The sequence below is a fragment of the Leptopilina heterotoma genome, unplaced genomic scaffold (genome assembly GCF_015476425.1).
Source record: "Leptopilina heterotoma isolate Lh14 unplaced genomic scaffold, ASM1547642v1 Lhet_15, whole genome shotgun sequence".
Classification (NCBI taxonomy): Eukaryota; Metazoa; Arthropoda; class Insecta; order Hymenoptera; family Figitidae; genus Leptopilina; species Leptopilina heterotoma.
Window position 1 is genome coordinate 1,334,404 of NW_025110867.1, and position 23,120 is coordinate 1,357,523.

The 23,120-nt window shown below is 31.2% G+C and overlaps 1 protein-coding gene across 4 annotated transcripts in view; it reads right to left on the reverse strand.

Annotated features, from left to right (window-relative positions):
* Positions 1 to 10,348: 10,348 nt before the first annotated feature.
* The window catches only part of LOC122498481, a 39,548-nt gene continuing 26,776 nt past the window's right edge, over positions 10,349 to 23,120 (reverse strand). Inside the window, exons 1-8 of one of the 4 annotated variants that reach the window (XM_043606227.1) lie at positions 21,822 to 22,042; positions 20,677 to 20,890; positions 20,453 to 20,556; positions 20,099 to 20,290; positions 19,580 to 19,713; positions 18,855 to 19,422; positions 18,211 to 18,522; positions 10,349 to 18,056 (exon numbers count right to left, since the gene is read on the reverse strand). In XM_043606227.1, coding sequence (XP_043462162.1) covers positions 15,993 to 18,056; positions 18,211 to 18,522; positions 18,855 to 19,422; positions 19,580 to 19,713; positions 20,099 to 20,290; positions 20,453 to 20,556; positions 20,677 to 20,890; positions 21,822 to 21,854 — 3,621 coding nt within the window. In that variant the 5' untranslated portion in view covers positions 21,855 to 22,042 and the 3' untranslated portion in view covers positions 10,349 to 15,992. Of the gene's footprint in view, positions 18,057 to 18,210; positions 18,523 to 18,854; positions 19,423 to 19,579; positions 19,714 to 20,098; positions 20,291 to 20,452; positions 20,557 to 20,676; positions 20,894 to 21,821; positions 22,043 to 23,120 lie in introns of those variants that run through there. The other 3 variants (XM_043606229.1, XM_043606228.1, XM_043606230.1) reach the window with 3 other exon arrangements.

Genomic DNA, 23,120 nt, shown 5'->3' on the forward strand with positions numbered 1-23,120 from the left:
GATTGTTATTTCTGTCTGACAAAAGTTGTTGGTTACAATCGGAAAAATAAAAACTCCATTAAATACCCAGAAATCGTATCAGCAAAACGTCCTGAAACTAAGAGTGACATTTTTATTCCTGAAAATTCAGAAGAAGTTTCTGATGAAGTTACAATTGAAAATGAAGCCGAGACTGAAGTTGAAGATCACAGTGATGAAGATGATGGTAATTATAATTTTCTTGGTCAAGAATTATTGACTCCACAATTAGTTAGCCAAGAAAAGTTAAATGATCTTTGTCGAGATCTCAATTTAACAAAGGAGAAGTCTCAGCTTTTAAGTTCTAGATTCAAAGAGTGGAATTTATTGGAAATGGATGTAAAAATTTCGTCGTTTAAAAATCGAGACAATAAGTTTTCTTCATATTACACGTATTTGCCTGATGAAGATTTATGCTTTTGCCATGATGTAGATGGACTTATCCAAGAAATAAAAGTTGATTACAATCCACAAAGCTGGAGGCTTTTCGTAGACTCATCAAAATCTGGTTTAAAGGCAGTGCTTCTACATAATGGAAATGAAAAAAAATCAGTTCCCATAGGATACTCTGCAACGATGAAAGAAACCTACGATAATTTATCTCGTTTGATAACTTTAATTAACTATTCAAAACATCAATGGCAAGTGTGCTCCGATTTGAAAGTGGTAGCCATTATTTTAGGGCTTCAAACTGGATACACAAAATACATGTGTTTTCTGTGTTTGTGGGACAGTAGGGATAGAAAAGCACATTATGTAAAAAAAGACTGGCCACTCCGTGAAAATGCAGTTATTGGGAAAAATAATGTAAAAAATATGCCACTTGTTAATCGTGAAAATGTTATTCCACCTCCTCTACATTTAAAACTAGGCCTCATGAAAAATTTTGTAAAAGCCTTGGACAAGGAAGGACCTGCTTTCACATATTTGAAAGAAATTTTCCCGAAATTGAGTGATGCGAAAATAAAAGAAGGAGTTTTCAATGGGCCGCAAATAAGAACTGTTTTGAAGGATGAAAAATTCGTTAATTGTTTGTCTCAGAAAGAATTACGTGCTTGGAAAGCTTTTGTTGGTGTCGTTAAAGGATTTTTAGGAAATAATAAAGACGATAACTATGAGTATCTTGTTCAGGAATTAATTATTTCATACCAGGAAATGGGATGCAACATGTCGTTGAAAATTCATTTTCTTGATTCCCATCTCAATTTCTTCCCCGAAAATCTTGGAGCAGTCAGTGATGAACAAGGTGAACGATTTCACCAGGATATCAGTACAATGGAGGGCCGATATAAAGGAAAAAGTCCACTTAAAATGCTGTCAGATTATTGTTGGTCACTTGTACGCGATCTACCAAATGCTATTTACAAACGCAAATCGACTTAAAAAATATTGTATTTTTGATTTTATTATTGTAAATATGTTTCTAATTTTGATTTTTTTCTGGTTTCAATTTTGAACAAATGTTTAGGTATAAATTTTAATTTTTTAATTATTTTCCAACAGTTAATTATTCTACAGAAATTGTAATTATTATCTACTAAAAAACATTGACACAATTTAAAAATACATGAAAACTTTGTTTGCATTTACATTGTTAAATAAACCTCGTTCAGCTTTATTTCCATTTATTTACTGTTTTTTATTACATCATTAGTTGCACTGAAAAAAAATTTAATTGATTCAAATATCCATTTAATTGACTATTATCAATTAAATATTTACTTGAATAAATTAAATATTTAATTGATAATAGTCAATTAATCGATTATTTGAATCAATTACATTTTTTTTTCACTGTACGCATTTTATTTTTAATTTTAAAAAAAGTGAAATTAAAATATTTCTAAAAAGTTAAATTTTTGATTAATAAAAAATATTTCCAGTAAAACTTCTAATTTATTTAAATGTTAATTGAACCTATGCAATCAATTGAAATTTAATTATTTATTATAAATATTCTATTAATAAAAACGTATCGGCCCACTACTGCGACAGAAGTCTTGGAAAAACAATCTTTCGATTTGAAGAAAATCTCTTATTATATTAAGTTGAAGAACGACCGACCGACCGACCGACCGACCGACCCTAGCCGTATATATATGTATATCTTTTAAAAATAATATTAACACAAATGTATACATATTCACAATGTCACGCATGCGCAGTAGTGTTCTATCACTGTTACGCATGCGCAGTAGTGTTCTGTCAATGTTACGCATGCGCAGTAGTGTTCTGTCAATGTTACGCATGCGCAGTAGTGTTCTGTCAATGTTACGCATGCGCAGTAGTGTTCTATCACTGTTACGTATGCGCAGTAGTGTTCTATCACTGTTACGTATGCGCAGTAGTGTTCTGTCAATGTTACGCATGCGCAGTAGTGTTCTGTCAATGTTACGCATGCGCAGTAGTATTCTGTCAATGTTACGCATGCGCAGTAGTGTTCTGTCAATGTTACGCATGCGCAGTAGTGTTCTATTAGTGCCACGCATGCGCAGTAGTGTTCTGTCAATGTTACGCATGCGCACTAGTGTTCTATCACTGTTACGCATGCGCAGTAGTGTTCTGTCAATATTACACATGCGCAGTAGTGTTCTGACAATATTACACATGCGCAGTAGTGTTCTATTAGTGCCACGCATGCGCAGTAGTGTTCTGTCAATATTACACATGCGCAGTAGTGTTCTGTCAATATTAGGCATGCGCAGTAGTGTTCTGTCAATATTACGCATGCGCAGTAGTGTTCTGTCAATATTACGCATGCGCAGTAGTGTTCTTTAAATATCAGGCATGCGCAGTAGTGTTCTATGAATATCAGGCATGCGCAGTAGTGTTCTATCAATGTCAGGCATGCGCACTATTGTTCTATGAATGTCAGGCATGCGCAGTAGTGTTCTATCAATGTGAGGAATGCGCAGTAGTGTTCTATGAATATCAGGCATGCGCAGTAGTGTTCTATGAATATCAAGCATGCGCGCATAACACCCACACATGTATACTCACACATATACACTAATCACATGTACATGTATACTCACACATGTTCATAAATTACATACACATGTATACTGCTTATATGCAGATATAAACTCCTACATATACACAAATCACATATATGTATCTATGCTAATGCTGCGCTGTCTGTGTTGTAATGGAACTTATTTATTTACTTGTGTATTTACTTATTTATTTCAGGGTTGCCACAAGACATCGATTTTAAAATTCCATGACTTTTCCAGGTTTTCCAGACCATTTCTTAAAAAATTCCAAACCAGAAATAAAATTGTTTTGGTATGTTTTTAGCTAATTACGACAAAAAGTATAAAATCCTTTAAGTAAATTGTTAACAAAATAAGTTATTAATTTTTAATTTCATTATTAACAAAAAATTAAGTTAAAATTTGTAAGGTTATTTGAGATACGCTCCGAAGAAAGATGAGGAGCAAATCTTTTTAAATTTAAAAATTTAGTTAAGTTTAGAATTTTTCACAATTATTAAACCAGTATTTTAAAAAGCATTTTAATAACATTTTATGAAACTGAAGTTACCTACGTTTATTCAATGACAATTTTTTCTTTGCTAATTATTTATTTTAATGTTAGAAGCCTTTTAAAAAATTTTAAAAGATCGAAGTCGGGGAAATTATTAATTTTGATTTTTTACACAGATTTTCGAAAAATCCATATATTATTTAAACAAAATTATTATTTCCTCACCTCATAAGCAATTTTTTCTTTTACAAATTATTTATTTTAATGTGACAAGTCATTTAAAAAAATTGTAAGAGGATCTAAGGAAGGCAAGGAAATTAGTGATTTTTAATTATTTTTTCGTAGATTTTCCAAATATCCCGAAATTTTAACTAAATTATTATTTCCTTGCTTCAGAAGCAATTTTTTTCGATTGCAATTTTTTAAAGGGCTTCTTACATTAAAAAACAATTAGCAAAAGAAAAAATTTTCATTGCATAAAAGTTGCTTCAGTTTCATAACATTTTGGGGTTTCTAAAATGTATTAATTTAAAAATTATTTAAAGGAAGATAGAGACCAAAAGAAACTAAAATTTAGAAATGCCATATTGATTTCAATTGTAAGCACTAAATTTAAAATCAAAAAGTTGTATGTCAACTTGAAAACTTGAAATTTTTACGACTCAAATACAAAAAATTGAGCTTTTAGTATCAGGCTTTATAAAATTCCCTGACAATTCCAGATTTTTCAGGTTTTCCATGACTGAAAAAAAATTCCATGACAATTCCGGGTTTCCCAGGTTTTCCAGGTCCGTGGCAACCCTGTATTTGTTTGGCAGACATCAACAATAATTTTTTAAATGGATAATCAGTGAAAAATGACTTATATTTCTGTAAGTTAGTGTTTCACTTCGATCCGCGAATTTCATTTTTTCGAGCGATTATTTGGTTATCGTCTTTGGTTTTCAAACGATCATCTTGTTTATTCTTTTGTTAATTGTCAAATCGTATCGTCTAATTTTCTAATTGTCATCGACCGAACTTCTCGACTGCTTCTCGACTTTCCCATAACTGACAACTAAAAATAATACAATAATAACCTATTTTTTGAAAAAAATCGATATCCAAAAACATTTAAATTCTTTTTTATTAATTCTATTAAAAACTAAAATTAAATTCATTTTAGTGAATTAAAATTATTATATCAAGTTAAAAATTAATTCAAGGTGTCTAGTGAATAATTATTTTTAAATTCCCGGACCAAAAATAAATATTCCCGGATTGATTTTTTAAAACAGCAATTACTATAAAATTTAAATATTAATACTTTTAATAAAGAAATTTTTAAGAAAATCAATTTTAAAAAGTCAATAGACATCTTTATTTAGAGAAATATATATAATATTACTTGTTATATATTACTTAATAAATCTATAACATTGTAATAGTTGGATCTAAATTTAAAATTAACCTACTTTTTTATTTTTCTATTAGTTGGGCTTTTTTGCGGAGTATTATTATTATTTTTAATTGTGTATTCAAATAATAAAAATTAAAAATAATTATTTTTAATTTTTATTATTAAAAAAAAAAAGTTGTCTGTTCATTGAACAAGACCTACATGTCTTATAGTATTTTGGCCCCCTGAATACGAATATGAAGTCAGAATTGCTCCATCACCCTCTGTTTTCTTTTAAATCGAAAAAACTACCCTTAAGTCTAAAATTCAAGAATTAAAGTAAAAAAAAATAAAAACACGGTTTTCTTCGGAGTAGAAGAATATATTTATGCGTTTTTTTCTTTCAACAACTCAGAAATAATGTCAAAATTGCTCCACCACCCCTACTTTTTTTTAAATCGAAGAAAGTACCCTTAAATCTAAAATTCAAGAACTAAAGTGAAAAAAAATGAAATAACCGGTTTTCTTCGGAGTAGAAGAATATATTTATGCGTTTTCTTCTTTCAACAACAAATAATGATAAATTAACTCTGATTCTGCTTTTTAGTTATGAGAACAAAAATAAAGGAACGTATGCTTTTGTCTAAAACTAATTGTTTTTATTGTTGTTAGTATACTCTAGGTTCATACTTAAAGGGGTAGTTTTTTCAATATAAATCAATAAGAGGGTGATGAAGCAATGCTGATGCTTTTTTAAAAAGTACATAAATATATTCTTCTACTTTGGAAAAAACCTGTTATATCATTTTTTACTATAATTCTTGAATTTTAGATTTAAGGGCAGGGGGTGATGGAGCAATTTCGTCATTATTTCTAAATTGTTGAAAGAAAAAAACGCATAAATATATTTTTCGACTTCGCAAAAAAACTGGTTATTTCATATTTTTTTACTTTAGTTCTTGAATTTTAGATGTAAGGGTAGTTTCTCCCATTTAAAAAAACAGGGGTGGTGGAGCAATTTTGACAATATTTCTGAGTGGTTGAAGGAAGAAAACGCATAAATATATTCTTCTACTTCGCAAAAAAGTGGTTATTTCATTCTTTGACTTTAGTTCTTGAATTTTAGATTTAAGGGTAGTTTCTCCTATTTAAAAAAACAGGGGTGGTGGAGCAATTTTGACATTATTTGAGTTGTTGAAAGAAGAAAACGCACAAATATATTCTTCTACTCCGAAGAAAGCCGTGTTTTTATTTTTTTTTACTTTAATTCTTGAATTTTAGACTTAAGGGTAGTTTTTTCGATTTAAAAAAAACAGAGGGTGCTGGAGCAATTCTGACTTCATATTCGTATTCAGGGGGCCAAAATACTATAAGACATGTAGGTCTTGTTCAATGAACAGACAACTTTTTTTTTGTGTGCCTGTGATTGTAATCATGCCTAAATTAAAAAAATTTAACATTTTTAGGTATAAAATAATTTTTTAATAAACATTAATAAAAATTTAGTTTTCTAAACATTATTCAAAAGTAGACGAAAGAACAAAGTTTTGTCCTCTTGATGTAATTTTTCTAAATTCAATAGATTAAGTTATAGATAATTAAAAATAAGTATACTTAGATTTCTTTGAATAATTTTTTAACACAATTAAATTTTTCAAATATGTCTACAATAGAAACCTTTTTGAATAGTTGAAATTGTGCAAAATTTAATTGAAAATAATTAATTTATTTCAAGTATTTTGTTACAATTTTTTGAAGAATTTTAATTGCAAATTTTGAAAATAATTGAATTACCAAAAATTTAAAAAAAATTTTTAAAGGTAAATTAGGATATAAGAATTATTTTAAGAAATTCAATTATTTTCGAAAAATAACATTATAATATTTTTAAAAACTAATATTATTAGAATTTTTTTATAGTAATTTTTTAAGATTTAATTATCTTCGAATAATGTAAATAAACATTTATGAAAATTTACTTCAATAAGACGAGCGAACATGACAGCTTGGTTATCAAAACAAAAAGAAAATCGTTTTTTGTTCGTTTCTCGGATCGTGTTGCTCGAATGAAACACTACTGTAAGTGTAATTTTCAACTGACTTTTAGTAAAATTATTTGTTTGACAGAAATTTACAATATTAATAAATAAATCACAATAAAATAATAATCAGTGAAGAATGACTGATATTTTAGTACTTTTCAACTAATTTTCAGTAAAATTCCACTGATTATGAATCCAAAGTCACTTTTTAAAAATACAAAATGGCGAATCCAGGATAGCGGACGAAAATGAAAGATTTAGTAAGAGAATACGTAAAAATAACATTTCGTATAATGTACAATGACATTTTTTGTAAATGTCACTTCATAATTTTTGTCTTATTACACAATGATTTTAAATAAAATAATTTATATTTTTATAAATATTAATAATTTTTTACATTTTCTAACCACTATAAGGTTTTAATTTTGTAAATGTTCAAATTCTGGTTTAGAAAGAAAAATTTATATTATTATACAACTATATTGTCTAGACTTGCAAAAACCCAAAGTCTAGACTTTGTTGTAACAATATTGTTACAATATATATTGTAACAATATTGGTGACGGTGACATGCGTAAGAATAATGCAGTAAAAATTTCAAAAAAACACCCTGATCATTACCTACAGAAAATCCTATTAGTAAGAAAAGAATGGACGTATCTTCGCCCTTTTCTTACTAATTATTCAGAGAATCAGGCTAACATTCAAAATCTAACCTTCTAAGTTTAGTTATTTCAAAAAAATTATTTTATTGATGCAAATAAATATTTATTTTAATTAAAAACTATGCATTATTTAATCAAGTAATTTTTATAATTGATTTAAAGCAATATTTATTAAATTAAATTATTCTATTTAATTGACTTAAGTAATTTGTATTTGGTTCAAATAACTATTTAATAGATACCATAAATTAAAATATTTATGTCCAGTAAATATTTACTTAGTTCAAATAAAAAAAAAAAAAATAAGTAAAAACTAATAAGTTTAAATACAACCGAACGAGCGTTAGCGAGTGAGGTATATGTTGCTAGTAATTACATAAATTTAAATAGGTAAGTAACCTGAAAAAAATATCAAAATTTATCAACTTTGAAAGTTGTTACATTCATTTGTTTGTCACTTGTTTCACAATGTTAGGATTATACACGGTGCTTGTCAAACATGAAAAATTACAAAATTAAATACATTTAAAAAAATAACTTTTGACTGTCTTATTGTAATGCCTTCAATTTATCCCTTCGTGGAATTATTATTTAAGGTTCAAGCTTTGATTTAAACCCAAGAACAAGATTTTAGCACCTCTTGTTTTTATTTTATTTAAATTCAAATATGGTTAAAAACACGCTTTTTTGACTTTTTAACACTAATTTTTTCAAAAACTAGACGTGCTAGAGCATTTTTCTTTGCAGATTCGTAATCAGCGTGACAAAATCTAACGAAAGTGACCAAAATTATCCAAGGGGCAAAATTAGTGTCGGACAGTGTTATGAAAAAGCTTTTCATTTGCACTAAGATTTCTTTTCAGTTCTTGCTTACCTACATTCTAAAGAACATTTAGCAAAAAAATTTTTTTTTAATCTTGTGTAGAAAGCACTTAAAACTGCATTTGTTTATAAAAAAATTATTAAAAAATAAAAAAAAAATAATCTTTTCAAATTTTTATTTTATTATTTGAAAGTACATTTACTCACTGATACAACCATAAATTTTTGTTCAATTTATGCTAAAACTCAATTAGTTACAATTATTTTATTAAAAGGGTTCAAAAATCTTTAATTAACAATAAAAAATATAAATAATTTAAATATTTTTGAAATACTCCGTGAAAAAATTACTAGATACTAGTAAATTCAAATACAAATACTTATTTTAAATTTTGCGAAAATAGGGGGGGTCATTTCAGGAATTTTTACTCTTATTTAATTTAATTCTGACGGGCAAAATAGTTATTTTTGTTGCAGTTTAATCTCAATCGTCAAACTTTAGTATTTCGTTAAAATAACTTATACAATTATATTTCTTTTCTTTTTTTCTTTTTTTATTAAATAATTTATTTAAACGAAAAAACAATTTAAATCTGAACTTGCTTTTACTATTTTCTCTTTTGCAAAAGTAAATAATATAATTTATAACATGTCAATTTTTATTCATTATTTTATTTATTTTTATACGAATTATTTAAATTCTCGATTTAAAAGGAACTCCTAACCTTAAATTTTATTGTTTTTGTCCGCAATCGTTGATAATTTCTATCCAATTCAATTTTCTTGGAACCACGTGACCAGAGTCTGAATTCACTTTAATTTTAATACCGTTTAAGGGAATCATTTGTTGTGGAGTTAATGCCTTTTAATTAACATTGAATTCTTTAAAGGGCATTAAAGGGGTTTCAAATTCTGGTCACGTGGTTACAGAGAATTGAATTGGATAGGATAAAAATTATTAATTTAACAATAGAAAAGGAATTCATTAAGATTGCGGACAAAAACGGAATTGGTTTGGAATTTAAGAGCATAAAAGTGCCAATCCACTTTAATTCACCCCTTATTACTGGGAAATGTACCAAAAATTTTTTGAAAATTTTCAAAATTGTAAAAGTTTTGCCATATTGAATTTTTTTACACTTATTTTTTTAAATATTAATATTTCCGAAGCTATTCATCGGATTTTAATAAAATTTAAATGTTATACCTGAAAGACCTTTTAAGACTGTTGTGTAATAAAAAAAAATTTTTTTTAGTATTGCGCGCAGCAATGCCCAGTACAGTGAGTTATAACAAGGCACGATGTCCAATAGGCGTAGCGCCGTGCGGCACTGCGCCAGCGCTAGAACGCTGCACGCGTTCACGAAAATTGCGATATCTCGAAAACTATTAAAGTCTCCATAGTTTTCTAGGTCTTCAAATAAAGGTAAAATTATAAGGAATATTTTATTATATATAAAAAATTACTCGAAAATCGGTCCCCTTAGAGTAAAAACGGTTAAAAAAAAATTTTGGATTTTTTTTTGGGTCAAAAATAAAAAAAAAATTTTTTATTACACAACAGTCTTAAAAAGTATGATTTCAGGTATAACATATTTAAATTTTATTAAAATCCGATGAATGGCTTCGGAAATATTAATATTTAAAACTAATACTTTCTCATGTGATGAGTATGTAAAAATTCAATATGGCGTAACTTTTACAATTTTGAAAATTTTCAAAAAATTTTTGGTACATTTATTACTCTTATCCAGTAGGTACTATAATTTTGCCAAATGTCGAATTAATCCGAAGACCCCTTGCAAATCGTGATATTTTTGATAGAGTCTTACCCTTATGTTTGAGTGTTTTTGGTTGTAGGCTTTTTTCAATACCTAAAAAAAATAAAAGAAAACACCATAGAGATGGGAAAAAATTGAAAACAAGTAAAATATATGAAACAGTTCTTCTATTAAATTAAATATACAATCGTGTGTTATACTTAATGCAAAGTTGACAAATAATCTCACTGTGAAATACAAGTATAAAATACAAGTCTGATCGCGTTGCTACGAATAGTTTGTTTTTTCTTTTGCGTTTAACTAATTAGTGCACTTGTCGCTAATTACGTAGCGTAATCAATGCTTGCTTGATTCGCATCGATATAGGTGACTTGTTCTAAAAGGAGAACGGAATTCATATGAGATTTTTTCTTTAATAATGTATTCATAAATGTAATAAAAACAAAAAAAAATAAAGTTTGTAAACATGCAGAAAGTTAAAAAAAACCCTCGAATCTAGAAGTTGTAAAATAATTTAGGGTATAGAGGGGAATTTTTTTTTATCCAACTAGATTTTTTTTACTAGATTAGAAATTCGAATTTCACGCCTATAAAGTAAATTCTACTGTAGAAGGTGTTTTTTTCATTTTCTGTCCCTCTCAATTTAACTATGGCTAAGCATTTTTATAATCACTATAATTGTGTTTCTAAAGTTTTTTTTATTCATTTTTTTTACAAAATCGCGCGTGACGTCCTCCTTTTCTTCCGACCACAGTGAATGCATATATATTGTCAATAATTTTTTTTTTCAAACAGTTTAGAAAGACTGTCGATCGTGTGCTTCAAGCTTAAAGCAGCTATGGAAAAGGGAAAATTTTATTCCGTTTTATATTGAGTAGAATTAAAAAAAATCTTTGGGATTTTAAATTTAAAAGAATTTTAAAAGAATTAAATTTTCAATTCAAATATTTTTAATAAATATATTAAGAAATAGGAGTGTGAGTTCTAAGGCTGGAGTCCCATGGTAGCGTTTTGCGTTGCGTTTTGTAACTAGGCCATGAGTGCAAATATAGCGAACCTATATCTTCATCTCTCTCACACTTATGGCCTAGTTACAAAACGCAACGCAAAATGGTGCTATGGGACTGCACCCTAAAAGACAGTGAGTAAAAAACGGATATCGGGCTTAAAGGTCTTTTTACAATGGGTTCTTCTTTCCGATTGGTTGGTAATTTATCGCAGTAATATTACGAACCAATCAGAAACATTTGAAACGTTAGCACCTAACCCTGTTGTAAAGACTATTAAACTCTATATTCCAAACCTTCCAAACGATATTTTACTCCCTTTTTCAGGGTACAGTCCCATGTTGAGTAGAAAACACAATGCAAAGCAGAATGTCGTGAGAGTGGAAAGGATAGTGATATCTGACTATCTCCCTTGCACTCACGAAATTCTGCTTTGCATTGTGTTTTCTGCTCAGCATGGGACTGCACCCTTATAATAATTTTAAATTTTATAATAAAAATTATAAATGAATATTAATAATTTTACGAAAATTATTTAGTACGGAATAAGTTTCTGTCTTGTTTTTTCTTTAATATTCCAATTTCATGTATATTTTTCATTTTTGAATTGATTGAATCGGGGAAAATAAACTTTCCAAGCTTTCTTTTTGCTTTTTCTATCTGAAAAGTGCACTTTCACAGCTTTTTTTTCTGTTTGCCACAGATAATATATGGCTATTCATTCTAAATAGCTTACAGCGAAGCAACATCGAGTCGCAGCTCAGGCAAGTCTGTAAAGAATTTATATAATCGCTAGCGATGCAATAGTTATTGGTATGAAAGAATCATACACAAACATTGAGCTTTGTCAAATACTGAATTATTTTATATCTTATCATCATGCACAGAGTACATAGTTTTTATTTGGGGGGGGGGGTATTTTAGTGGATTTCATTCGTCCTCGCGTTATATTCAAAATTAGTTTTTTCCTCTGTTTTTTTTAAATAATCAAAATAAGAATTTTGTTTCTGTTTATAACAAATAATAGTTTATTTAATGCGATTAGGCTTAAGTTGAAGGAAACATCTAATCGCAATTACATGTAAGAGAGAAGGATAGAAATATCTTTTGTCCTTTTCTCTGTCATATATACAGGTAACTGCTTATATGCTGTCCTGTTGAATTGCGAATACTCTTTTGAAAACCGTGGAATTTCTACCATTATGTAATATGTTATTAGTTTGTGGCAAATTTATTTATCTTTTTGGTCACGAATTAAAGATTATGATAGAAATGACGCGGTTTTCAAAAAAGGTGGGCAAACCTAAAGGACAGCATATATGCAGTTACCTGTACTTGGCGTCATAGACTATAAAGTAACAATTTTCTTATATTCCAAAAGTATAATCATTGAATTTTGTCAAGTTTTTAGGTTTGTTTGAAAACCAATTTTCAATTTAACGGAGATTCTTTGTTTTTTGATATAAATATCAATATCGAATCGCAGATTCATTATTACAGTTATCCTCTCAACTTCTATTATCGCAAGCTATAAACAGAAGCCTCTCGGTCCCTATTCGTCTAATCTAAATATTTTCGATGACTAAATTTTTAACTCGGCATATATAGACTGTCGACTCTTGAAATATATAATATGACACGCTTTGTAGAAATTGACCTTAGAAACAAAAATTTTTAGGTTATATTTATAATTTTTAAGTACACAATAGAGTTTTAGGTTATGTTGACCCAAACATAATATAAAATTCCTTTGCTTTTAAGACCTTTTTCTTCAGAGTCAATCACATCTATATTGAATTCGAGTCATTGAGAGCTTTCAGATTTATAATAATTTATAATATTTATATATTTATGTGCATATAATTTTCTCTGAAAAATGAATAATATATATATATATAATTTGAAAGCTTTCAGAATATAGTCAACAGCCGTTTTCTTTTCTATAGACTTGAAAAAATTGTAATATATTTATATATTTTTTTTCTTTTGTTGTTGTGAAAATGATTTTTTTTAAGAATGAAATTTACATCATTTACTATATTTATATATGAAGATATGCCTCAAGTTGTGACTACATATATATATATGTATGTATATGTAACGTAACAACCAGATAAAATTCCAGTCAGGTGATTATACATTTTGGATTAGACGGATGTAGGAATATCACAATCTTATAATGGTGTCACTGGCAATATATTAATATATTTTTGTTTTCTATATATAAATCACAAATTGTTTACAATATTTGGAAATTTCATATATATATATATTTTTTTTTTTTTTTTGAAGTAGTAGTTTAATATAAAAAGAATTCTATAGGGAAATTTGCACTGAAATTGTAAACAATTTGCACCATTTTTCTTTTTAATAGAACATTTATATTTTCTTTCAATACCAGCTGTCTTTTTTGTTTCTTGTAATGATATTCATTTTCGAGAGTCTTGTACCCTGACTTTTATATATAACTTTCTGAGGAAAAAAAAAGTTTTCTTCACTCTTCGATTCGCTGATATGCTGGGATATTAACTATTTTTTTCGTAAACTTTTTTTTAGTACCTGTTAGCCTTCAAAATCTCTTCTGTTATTTATTATGGAAATGCTTGATTAAATCGCTAGGCAAAAATGATTCTAAATAACTCTCTAAATTGTGTTTTTTTCTTCTCTTTTAACGACAAGTGTTTCTATTTACAAGATTTTTTTATGTATTTCGCATAAATAACAAAGTGGTCCAAATTTACGGACGAGATTTCTTTTGGACCACCTTTTTTTTGTTTTTAATCTCTGCAAGCAGATTTTTTAAGATAAAAAACATTTTTTGTGGGTAAAAATGATTTTTATTGTATTAATTCTGTTTGGGATTAAATTTTTTTTTTTGTTGAGAATTCGCACACCCTGTAGAACGATTTTTAAAAATTTTTTAATACAAATAACTAGATAGTCGAAGATTGTATTTTATAGAAAGGTTACATAAATATTTGGAGAATTCAGGAGATTTGTAATGTTTTTTTAAATGAATCCAGTTGGAAAAATCAGTCGGTGATGGAGAAAATTAAAGTGACTAAAATTCTGGATTAACTATATACTGTAATTGGCCATGATGGGGAAATTTTTCGGTGGGTCTCTGAATTTTAAGGTCCGTTTAGAGTGCGAAATCGGTGTTAGCATTGTAGACAAACCTTTAATTTCTAGAGAATTCCAAGTTGCCAAGTGACAATTGCGCAATTTTTTTTTAACTGTGTTCAACCCTGGTGAATGTAAATTTTAAGGCCTTTCTCCAATAGGTTTCCAAAACTCTGCGTTGCGTCGGTTGCTATGGCAACATATGCTAAAATCAACGCAACGCAGTCATTCGCAGAGTTTTGGGAACCTATAGACCTTTTCATCTCGAAAAGGAAATGAAGAAAGCGCAATCTCAGTCCGCCATGACAATCGGTCATATTCAAAAATTCACCATATACTAACATGGGAAATTTGAATATGACCGACCGGAAGTTATTATTATTATTGAGAAAAAATTATTTGACATGAAAAGGTCTATTGGAGAAAGGCCTTTGAAGACCAACGCTCAATAGATTCGCGAAATGAGGACAAAGATATATTCGTATATTCTTTTCTTTCTCATGTATCTCATTCACGACATTCGCGAATCTATTGTGCGTTGGCCTTAACCGCACGCAAGGTTGGGTAGCGCACTTTGCAACTTATCTTCGTGTTCTTAAAATGGCCATAAATTTTAGGTTATAAACAAATAAGAGAATCAAAGCATTTAAAACGGATTTTTTTTTCTTTCGAAATTAAATTCTATTTGTATTTTCGAAATAGATCGTCTACCTTTTTGTGTGCGCTTAAATCAAAGTAGTTTTTTTTTCATTTATACATATTTACAAGCGAGTGTTTTTGTGTGAGAATGCGTGACAATTATTTACATATCGTCGAAATAGTTTTTCATGTATAATATTCAAGAAGGATGGACGATTTCTAATGAACGTCTCGGTCTCTCTCTTTTATTCTTTAAAAAACAGAAAACGACTATGTTTTACTAATTCGTATGAAACACCGTTTCGAGTTTTTGTCTACTACGTCTAAATATTGCACAGTGAAGGGGAAGGGGGGGGGGGGTAAAATTATCTTTTCCATAATCTCATATTTTTTCTTTCATACAATTTTTCGCTTCTTTGAGAGAAATTACACGGTTTTTAAAATTATGGAGACTGTATGTCCGTGTCCACAATAAAGATTTTTAGGTTAAGTGATGAAAATTTGACTAATTTACATTATTTATCATTCATTTGGTAAATTAAAATGAGTTAAAGATTGTTTAGGATACGTTTCTAAACTAAAATCTTTTAAAAAATTGTTGAATTTGGTTTAAAGGTCAATGCACAATTGTTTCGTGCGTGAACGTCGTTCGCAAATGCAAAGTATGAGTTAGAAAAGGACACAAATACATCTCTGTCATTTTCTACCTCATGCTTTGCGTTCGCAGATGTTTGCGAAGCAGTTGTGCTTTGGCCTTGATTGGTTTGAAAACCGCGTCGGTTTATCCAAAAAGTCTTTATTGTAGACACAAACTTAATGGACAAGTGCCATCTATCGAGTTGTGGTATACTTAGACGAATTTTACTAATTTTGTTTGTATCTAAGATCTAGAATCTAATTTTGGTTGATGTCGGGTGAACATAAAGGTAGTTATATTCTAAGAGACGAAGGGGAGATTTAGAATGAATCACTTTTTCTAAACAAAAAGAGAGATTGGTATAAAATGTGATGCAGAACTCAAGTAGTCATATAGTCCAGACTTGCACCTTCTCGGCAACTATGCACCAACTGGCGTGATCGTAGTACGAGGAAATGATGTGTAAATTCTCGACGTACTTGTTTATTAACTGATCCAATTCGCCTTCTCGGAATACATGATAATATTGATGATAGGTGATGGCACCGCCTCCCTGATCGGAGGGCAACGATTCCTGTGAGGAAGAACCACTCAGAGTTCCATTACTAACTCCATTGGTCATTCGGGTACGTTCGAAATGATTTCTTCCTGAAATGAATTTTGATGGTATCTCCTCTGATGCTGATCTATTTTGGCTGAGGAATTTTCGCCTCTCACTAATGCATCGACTAAAATCTAAATTACTCGAACCTAGGGATGCTGTACTTCCGGTTCCTAATCTTCTTGTACTACCTTGACTACTTTCGCTGATGGTATTTTCAATTGAATCACCAATATCACTTGATTCGATGGAATTACCGAATCGTAGATATTTTTCCTTTAATTTTGTATCGTGGGTTTTCCTCTCATTTTCCGATTCGTTGATGAAATCATCATTCTTTGATACCATTACAAAATCCATTGTCTCCTCGGAGGCGCTTCTACCAATGAGTTCGTCGTCATCGAGACTGTCGGGTTTATTGTCGAATTCTAGATAATCGTCGTATTTACAAGAGTCTTGGGAGGATTTCTTTTGTAGGGAAGAATTTGTGATCGAACTGTAATCGGATTTTTTTGGTAATTGGTCAAGCTCGCCACTGATTTCTAGTTTGGTCTTCTGACAATATTGGTCGATGTCGTGAATTAAATTTTCGCTTAGTTTCTCGGTGAATTCGAGTAAATGCTGACGGCACTCCTCGTTCCAGGTGACTTCCTCCGGTGAGGCCGCGAGAAGGTGTTTTGTTTCTGAGGTGGAGGTATTTTTGTCGTCTTTGATGGTGTCTGTTTGTTGAATTACTGTTCCAGCTACACTTTCGAGAGAAGTTGCGACGTTCGCTGCCGCTTCTAGTAACTTTGAGGAGGGAGTGTCTTTCTTATCGTTTTGATCTTTGGTTTTAGTTTCGGATTTGTTGTCCTTTTTTGCTAGATATCGTTCGTCGGAAATGACACTGATGACCGATCCGGTTGACTCCGGAGACGATACTCCACTGGAGTCGCTGTCAAGGTCGTCAGTTTCGGGATTGAACAACTCTAAGGAGAGTAGTCGAGGGAGGATTTTTGTTGCCGTTTCGAGCCTACCGGGAACCGCTGATGAAGCTCTTCGAACTAGGGGAAACGAATGTTTCATCCGTGTGGCAAATCCCGGTTTTTGATAGAGCAACTCCTTGATTTGCTTCAGTCGATCCTTTCGACTCTCCTCCTCATTGTTCTTCTCATCCGATGGATTTGAATTCTTGACTTCAATTTTCGAAGGTTCTTGCCATGAGGATTCTTCGCAACTGTTTTCACTGGTTTTCTCTTGCTCCAAAGAATTGGCTCTCAATTCTTTGGATGTATCGGAATTTATTTCACCAGATACGGTGGAATCTTTTTTAAGAGTAAAATCGAACTTGTCTAGAAAGTTGATGATGGGTTGGTTACTTCCTGTTTTGTGATTGAAGAAGGGTTTCATTGTGGTCGAATTAAGTGTCTTGGGTGATAAACCCGGTGGACTTGGTGGCGGAAGAGATTTACTTGTTGCGGGGAATTGTTTCAATAGTGGCGATATGGATATCATTTTTAATCTAGGACCTGATAAATCTGGCGGATACTTGACTCGGGGAGAGGGTGGCGCGGAAGCTGTACTCAACTGATAGCCAGGTGGTGCCGTTATCACATCAATTAACGGCGCAACATCTGGTTTTGGCACATAAATAACTGAAGCAAAACTGTCCTCTGAATCGACACTCGTATCACTCTGTAAACTACTGTCCTTTGATGAATCCGAACCATCCTCACGTGACAATCGTCTCTCTACTAAATCATGTTCATGTTTTAATCCCATTACGTTCTGTAAATTCTCCGCCTGAACTGTCGATGTTATGTACTCGCCATTCGTTGATACTGGAACATCACTCTCGGTTGACTTCCAACTCTGTTAAATTAGAATAAAATTAATGTTCAAAGTGCTTCTAAAGTTAATTAAAGAACTCGGAATTTTCTAAATTTATTTCAAAGAAAAGGATTATTTTTTTCTTTAAAATAAACTGAAAAGAAATTCCCACTAAAGAGTAGATGATTAAACAAACCTGGAGTATTTTTACGAATCCATTTCTAATTGACATTCCCGAAACCTTTTCAATATTCGTCGTCGATTGTTTGATCTTATTTGTAAGGCCACTTTTCAACAATTGAAATCTCTTCGAAGCATTACCGGAATAGAAGGAGTCTCTAAAGGCTTCGAAGGCCTTTCGTTTGTAGATGATGTCCTCATTTAGGGATGATTGCTTAGTTATATTTCGTCGTAATTGTTCCTTTTCTTCAAGTCGTTCTATTGACATTAATTCCTCATTCATTGAACTCTGTTTCTGCACGTTTCCTCTCTTTGTATTTTGTGAATCCTGTTTGAAGAATAAAAATACAATTTTAAAAAATCTCGAAATTTTTTTTTTAAACAGAAAGGAATTGAGAGTTTGGTAGGGTATTGATTTATCCCAAGACGAAATTATTGTCAGAACAGAGAGAGAGTTGAATTTAACGACTCTCTGTTGTAACTTTTACGAGCGGAACGCACGAAACAATAGTCTCGGGAGAAATTGAGATTGTTCGAAGGAAATGGAATGGCTACTAAATTTTTTCTTTCTCCAAAAGAATCGTAAAATCAGTGATTTGTGTTTAATTTTGATCCAGTTGGATGTTGGTGTACATTTTTTAGAAGATCTGAATTGCGTACCTGAATGTCTGGAAAATCCTTGATGATTTGTTCAATGGCAGTGTTTTCAGGAAAATCCAGACAATCCTCATCTTCATTAAAGTGTGTTTTTTGCTTGACTAACTTTGGTTTTGATGTGCTTAATGATGATGATGATAATGAATCGTCATCCAATTGAAGATCGGAGTTTACTGTTGAACAAAGACCGGGGATACTTGATCGCGATCGAACCAAATCGAGTCGTTGTATTTCTAAAATATCACCAAGACTCTTTGATTTGATACTCAAACTTTCCGATTGTTTGCTCAATGTTAGTGTTGTGTCTTCGAGTCTTCGTAATTCAATTGGCATATCATCCATGTCGGCACTGTCCTCTTGCTCGTACCGACGTCGACTTTTTCCGTTGGTTTGCCAATTTTCCAGGAACCATGGTCGCGATCCCCGTCTACCACCAGCTAATTTTTGTAGTGCTCGACGAAAAAAACTGTAGCACGTTTCATTGGGACTCGAGAGACTGCTTGTGGATGGCGATGGACTGAATATTGGATCAGTCCAGTAACTTTTGTTCTTGCATTTCCGCTGGCTACCTCTGTAATTTGAAGAGATTTTTTGTTGTCGTGATAATGGTAGTAGTGAAAATGGTAGAAATGATAATAAAAGTAGTGATCGAGGTAGTGTTAGTAACTAACAGTAATAGAAACTGATGATAATTTACTATACTTTATTTACATAACGAAATGTTCTACCTTTTTAGGATATGTTTTTCTGGATACTCTCGCTGCCTCTCGTCACAGGAAGAGCCATAGGATCTTCCACTACTGGACCTCGAGTTGAGACAATATGCCTTGGGCCATGGAACCAGCACGTCTTGGGACTCGAACTGGAACGGAGGGAAATACGTGGAAACAAAGTTTTGGTGAGTATCAGTTTCTTAATAGATGAATATTGCATCAAAAGTGTTCATTTTTAGACCTTAATGGGAGCATTCTACTATTGATACCCCGATGATGATTTTAAATTCTGCTTCTACTAAATGCGAGCATTCTAACACTAAGCCACCGATGATTTTAAACTTTAATTCCAAATTACATTCAGAAAACTTTATAAATATTGAGGTTGGCCATCAGATTTTGAATCGATGGTGAGTTCTCACTTAATTCTCTCACAAGCGCTAATACCCATTACATTAACATTTTTATACAAAAGCAGAAAGCGAGCATTCTACCATTAAAATACCGATGATTTTAAAAGTATCACTAAATTACCTTCCTGTGCTTCTGCTCCATGGCCCAAACAGAAATAATAAGTCGTCCTCCAATTCGCAAGACGCGAGCGAGTTCCTTTAAAGCACGAACTCGTCTCTCGGTTGTCGCGAAATGATGAACAACTGCAATGGACAGAACCGCATCGAAGCTCTCGTCTCGAAATGGTAACGATAAATTGTCACATATTAAAACCTAAAAATAAATAATTATTTAAAAAAGGAAAAATCGAATACTTCTTACAAGATAAAAATTCCATTTATTTTCCCCATTTATTCAGATAAATTCCAAATAATGTGAAAAATAATTTCGAAAATTTCAATTGAATTTTTATCTCAAGGAATATTCTTTACCAACCTCATTTTCTTTCTCTCGTGCAATATCAGTCAGTCTGTTGCATCGGTCCACACCGACCTTATAAACACTGTGGTTGACGTTGAGATATTTTCCATTCCCACAACCTTGAATTGGAGAAAAAAAAAGATAGGAGGAAAAAAAATTATCATTTTTTTTAAAAATAAACTTTTTTTTCATTGAAGTTAAAAATAATAAATAGAAAGCAAAAATTGTTCATTCTTTACCTATGTCGCAAACGAGAGCACCCGGTTCCAATTCCTCGAGGAATTGATAAATTCTTGGCCATTGTTTCCCTTGGACAGTCTTTTCGGCACATTGTTCATAGACCTCGTGAACATAAGCTTGCTCTAGGGCCAGAGACCGAGCTACTTGATCACTGTCGCTCTCAGACATTCCTTTCTTTGTGACCTTGTGTCCACATCCACACGCGTGGTCACACTACTGAAAGAAAGTTTCGAATAATTAATTTCAAATTAAAAGGACATTTCACGTCAAAAAGATAAATAAAAAAACTAAATAAAATTTTTAAAAATTGGGGAAAATTTATTATTGTCATTTATTTTTGTGCTTAGGAAAAACTAAAACTTTTGGAAAATCTGTTTAAGAGATATCTTGGATTCCTCATTCGATGGTTTACGAAAAGGTGTTAAATGGTCAAAATATTGTTTTATTTATTGTGCTTAGGGACTTTTGGGAAATCTGCCTTCTACCTTGAATTCCGCATATTCGAAAATTATATGTGGAATTGATTTACTTATATATAATTGTAATTTTAGGTGCTCTTAAATAAATTTTGAGATTTAAATTTTACACCTCAGGAGATATTCTAATTTTTCTGAAAATAAAATTTCAATTTAAAGAAGAAATCGCGATTGAAATATTCTAATAAGGCGAACGCTCTATGTGTATAATTGGATTTGGGATTTTCCAGCATTATAATAACTGGGTAATCTAATTGAGATTTGAAGAATTAAAATAGATGGTGAAAATAATTTAATATAGTTTAACCCTGAGGTTGGATAAAATAACCCGACAGTAGGCAAGTGGAACTAACCGTGACCCTATTGGGAATTCACAATATCTCGTGTGTATATGGAATCCACAGGTACGCGCGCCAGTTTAAACAATCGAACTTTATCCGCAATATCGTCCCAGATTCCCGACCAACAGAAGGGGGAAAAAAAATGAAAAATAATGACAGTGGGAGAGAATTCTTTTTAATTCTAAATTTTAGAATTTCGACTCTTTAAATTTTTTTGAAAATCTTTTAGTTCATGATATAATTAAAATATTGTGATTTGGTATTAAATTAAATTTTGTATAAAAATGAACATTAATTTTTAAATTAGTTTGTATAAAATTAATTGACCATTTCTTTAGCCTTGTGATGAAAATATCCCATATTGTCGAAGATTCTTCTTTGAGAAGAATAAGACGTTTTTTCTCCCAAAGACACTTTGCTTAGGAGTGAAGAAAAAGCAGTAACGATGTGATGAATTTCATTTTTCGAAATATTTAAGATTGAAAATTCGTATTTTTATTGGTCAATATTTTTAAATTCCAAAATTACTCTGTGGTAGACAACCGCAATAGAATAATTCCTGAAGTATTCGAAGTATTTTCTTTTCTTCGCCGTGAACTTTGTCATGTGATTTATGATTCCTTCGTTCCTTACAATCTCGAAGATGAAGTATTGAATACTTTTGACACCACTGCAAAAAACTTGTTGAATCCTCCGTCTTTATAAACGTAATTATTGCCCAAAGTGTACAAAGATCGCGTGATTTTTTCTTGGTTTGAAAATAAAGTTGACAAATATCGAGAAACATTATTAAATCAACGACGCTCTTCTCCATCAATACGTTATATGGCTGATTCTTTCCTTTTACTGATTTTTTGTTATCTCATTTATTATCTATTATTTTAAATTCTTGAAAATTATGTTAAATGCGATTTTAGGATTCTAAAGATCTGGATTTTGAATCGGTAATAAGTTTTAATTTATAGTCGATGGAAAAATAGATCCAATTAGAAATGAAGGATTTTTTCTTTTGGGGAATAATTTTAATATTCACGGCACTTGAGGCAATTGCAACATTACTGTTGCATGGGAAGAAGAGACTGCAACCCCCGTAGACAACCGGTAGCCGGTAGGGAGGCTGGGTGGACCGTATTTGAAAGGGAGGTGGAGAGAAAATTGTTGAAGAGAGAGAGAGAGAGAGAGTGGCGAATGTAGGAGGTAGGATGGGGGATGGTAGATAATGTGAAGGCACTGACGACGTATAGAGGATGGTAGGCGTCTGCGCATTGAATTTATTCAATATCCATTTCGCATAACTGGGTTACTTTCAGCGTACAAGTTTAACTAATTGACAGATGCTGAGGCCTTTTGATAGTCCACCCAGACCCAGTTTATCATATAGGCTTGTGGTCGATTTCCCTACAATGAAAGCGCGGGAACATGTTCCAATTGACTAGAGACACCTTTGTATGTTTCAAGGTCCCTTCTTCAATTTTTACCACGAGGCACGTTACAGGTAGATTCATTCTTAATGGAGACATTGGCTGGATGATTTGCTTATGCTCCTTGGTTAAACCCACCAGTTGCATGTTAGATTCGGTTAGATTGGGAATTTTCTAGGAGAGTTGGTTTTTTGGAGGTTTCTTT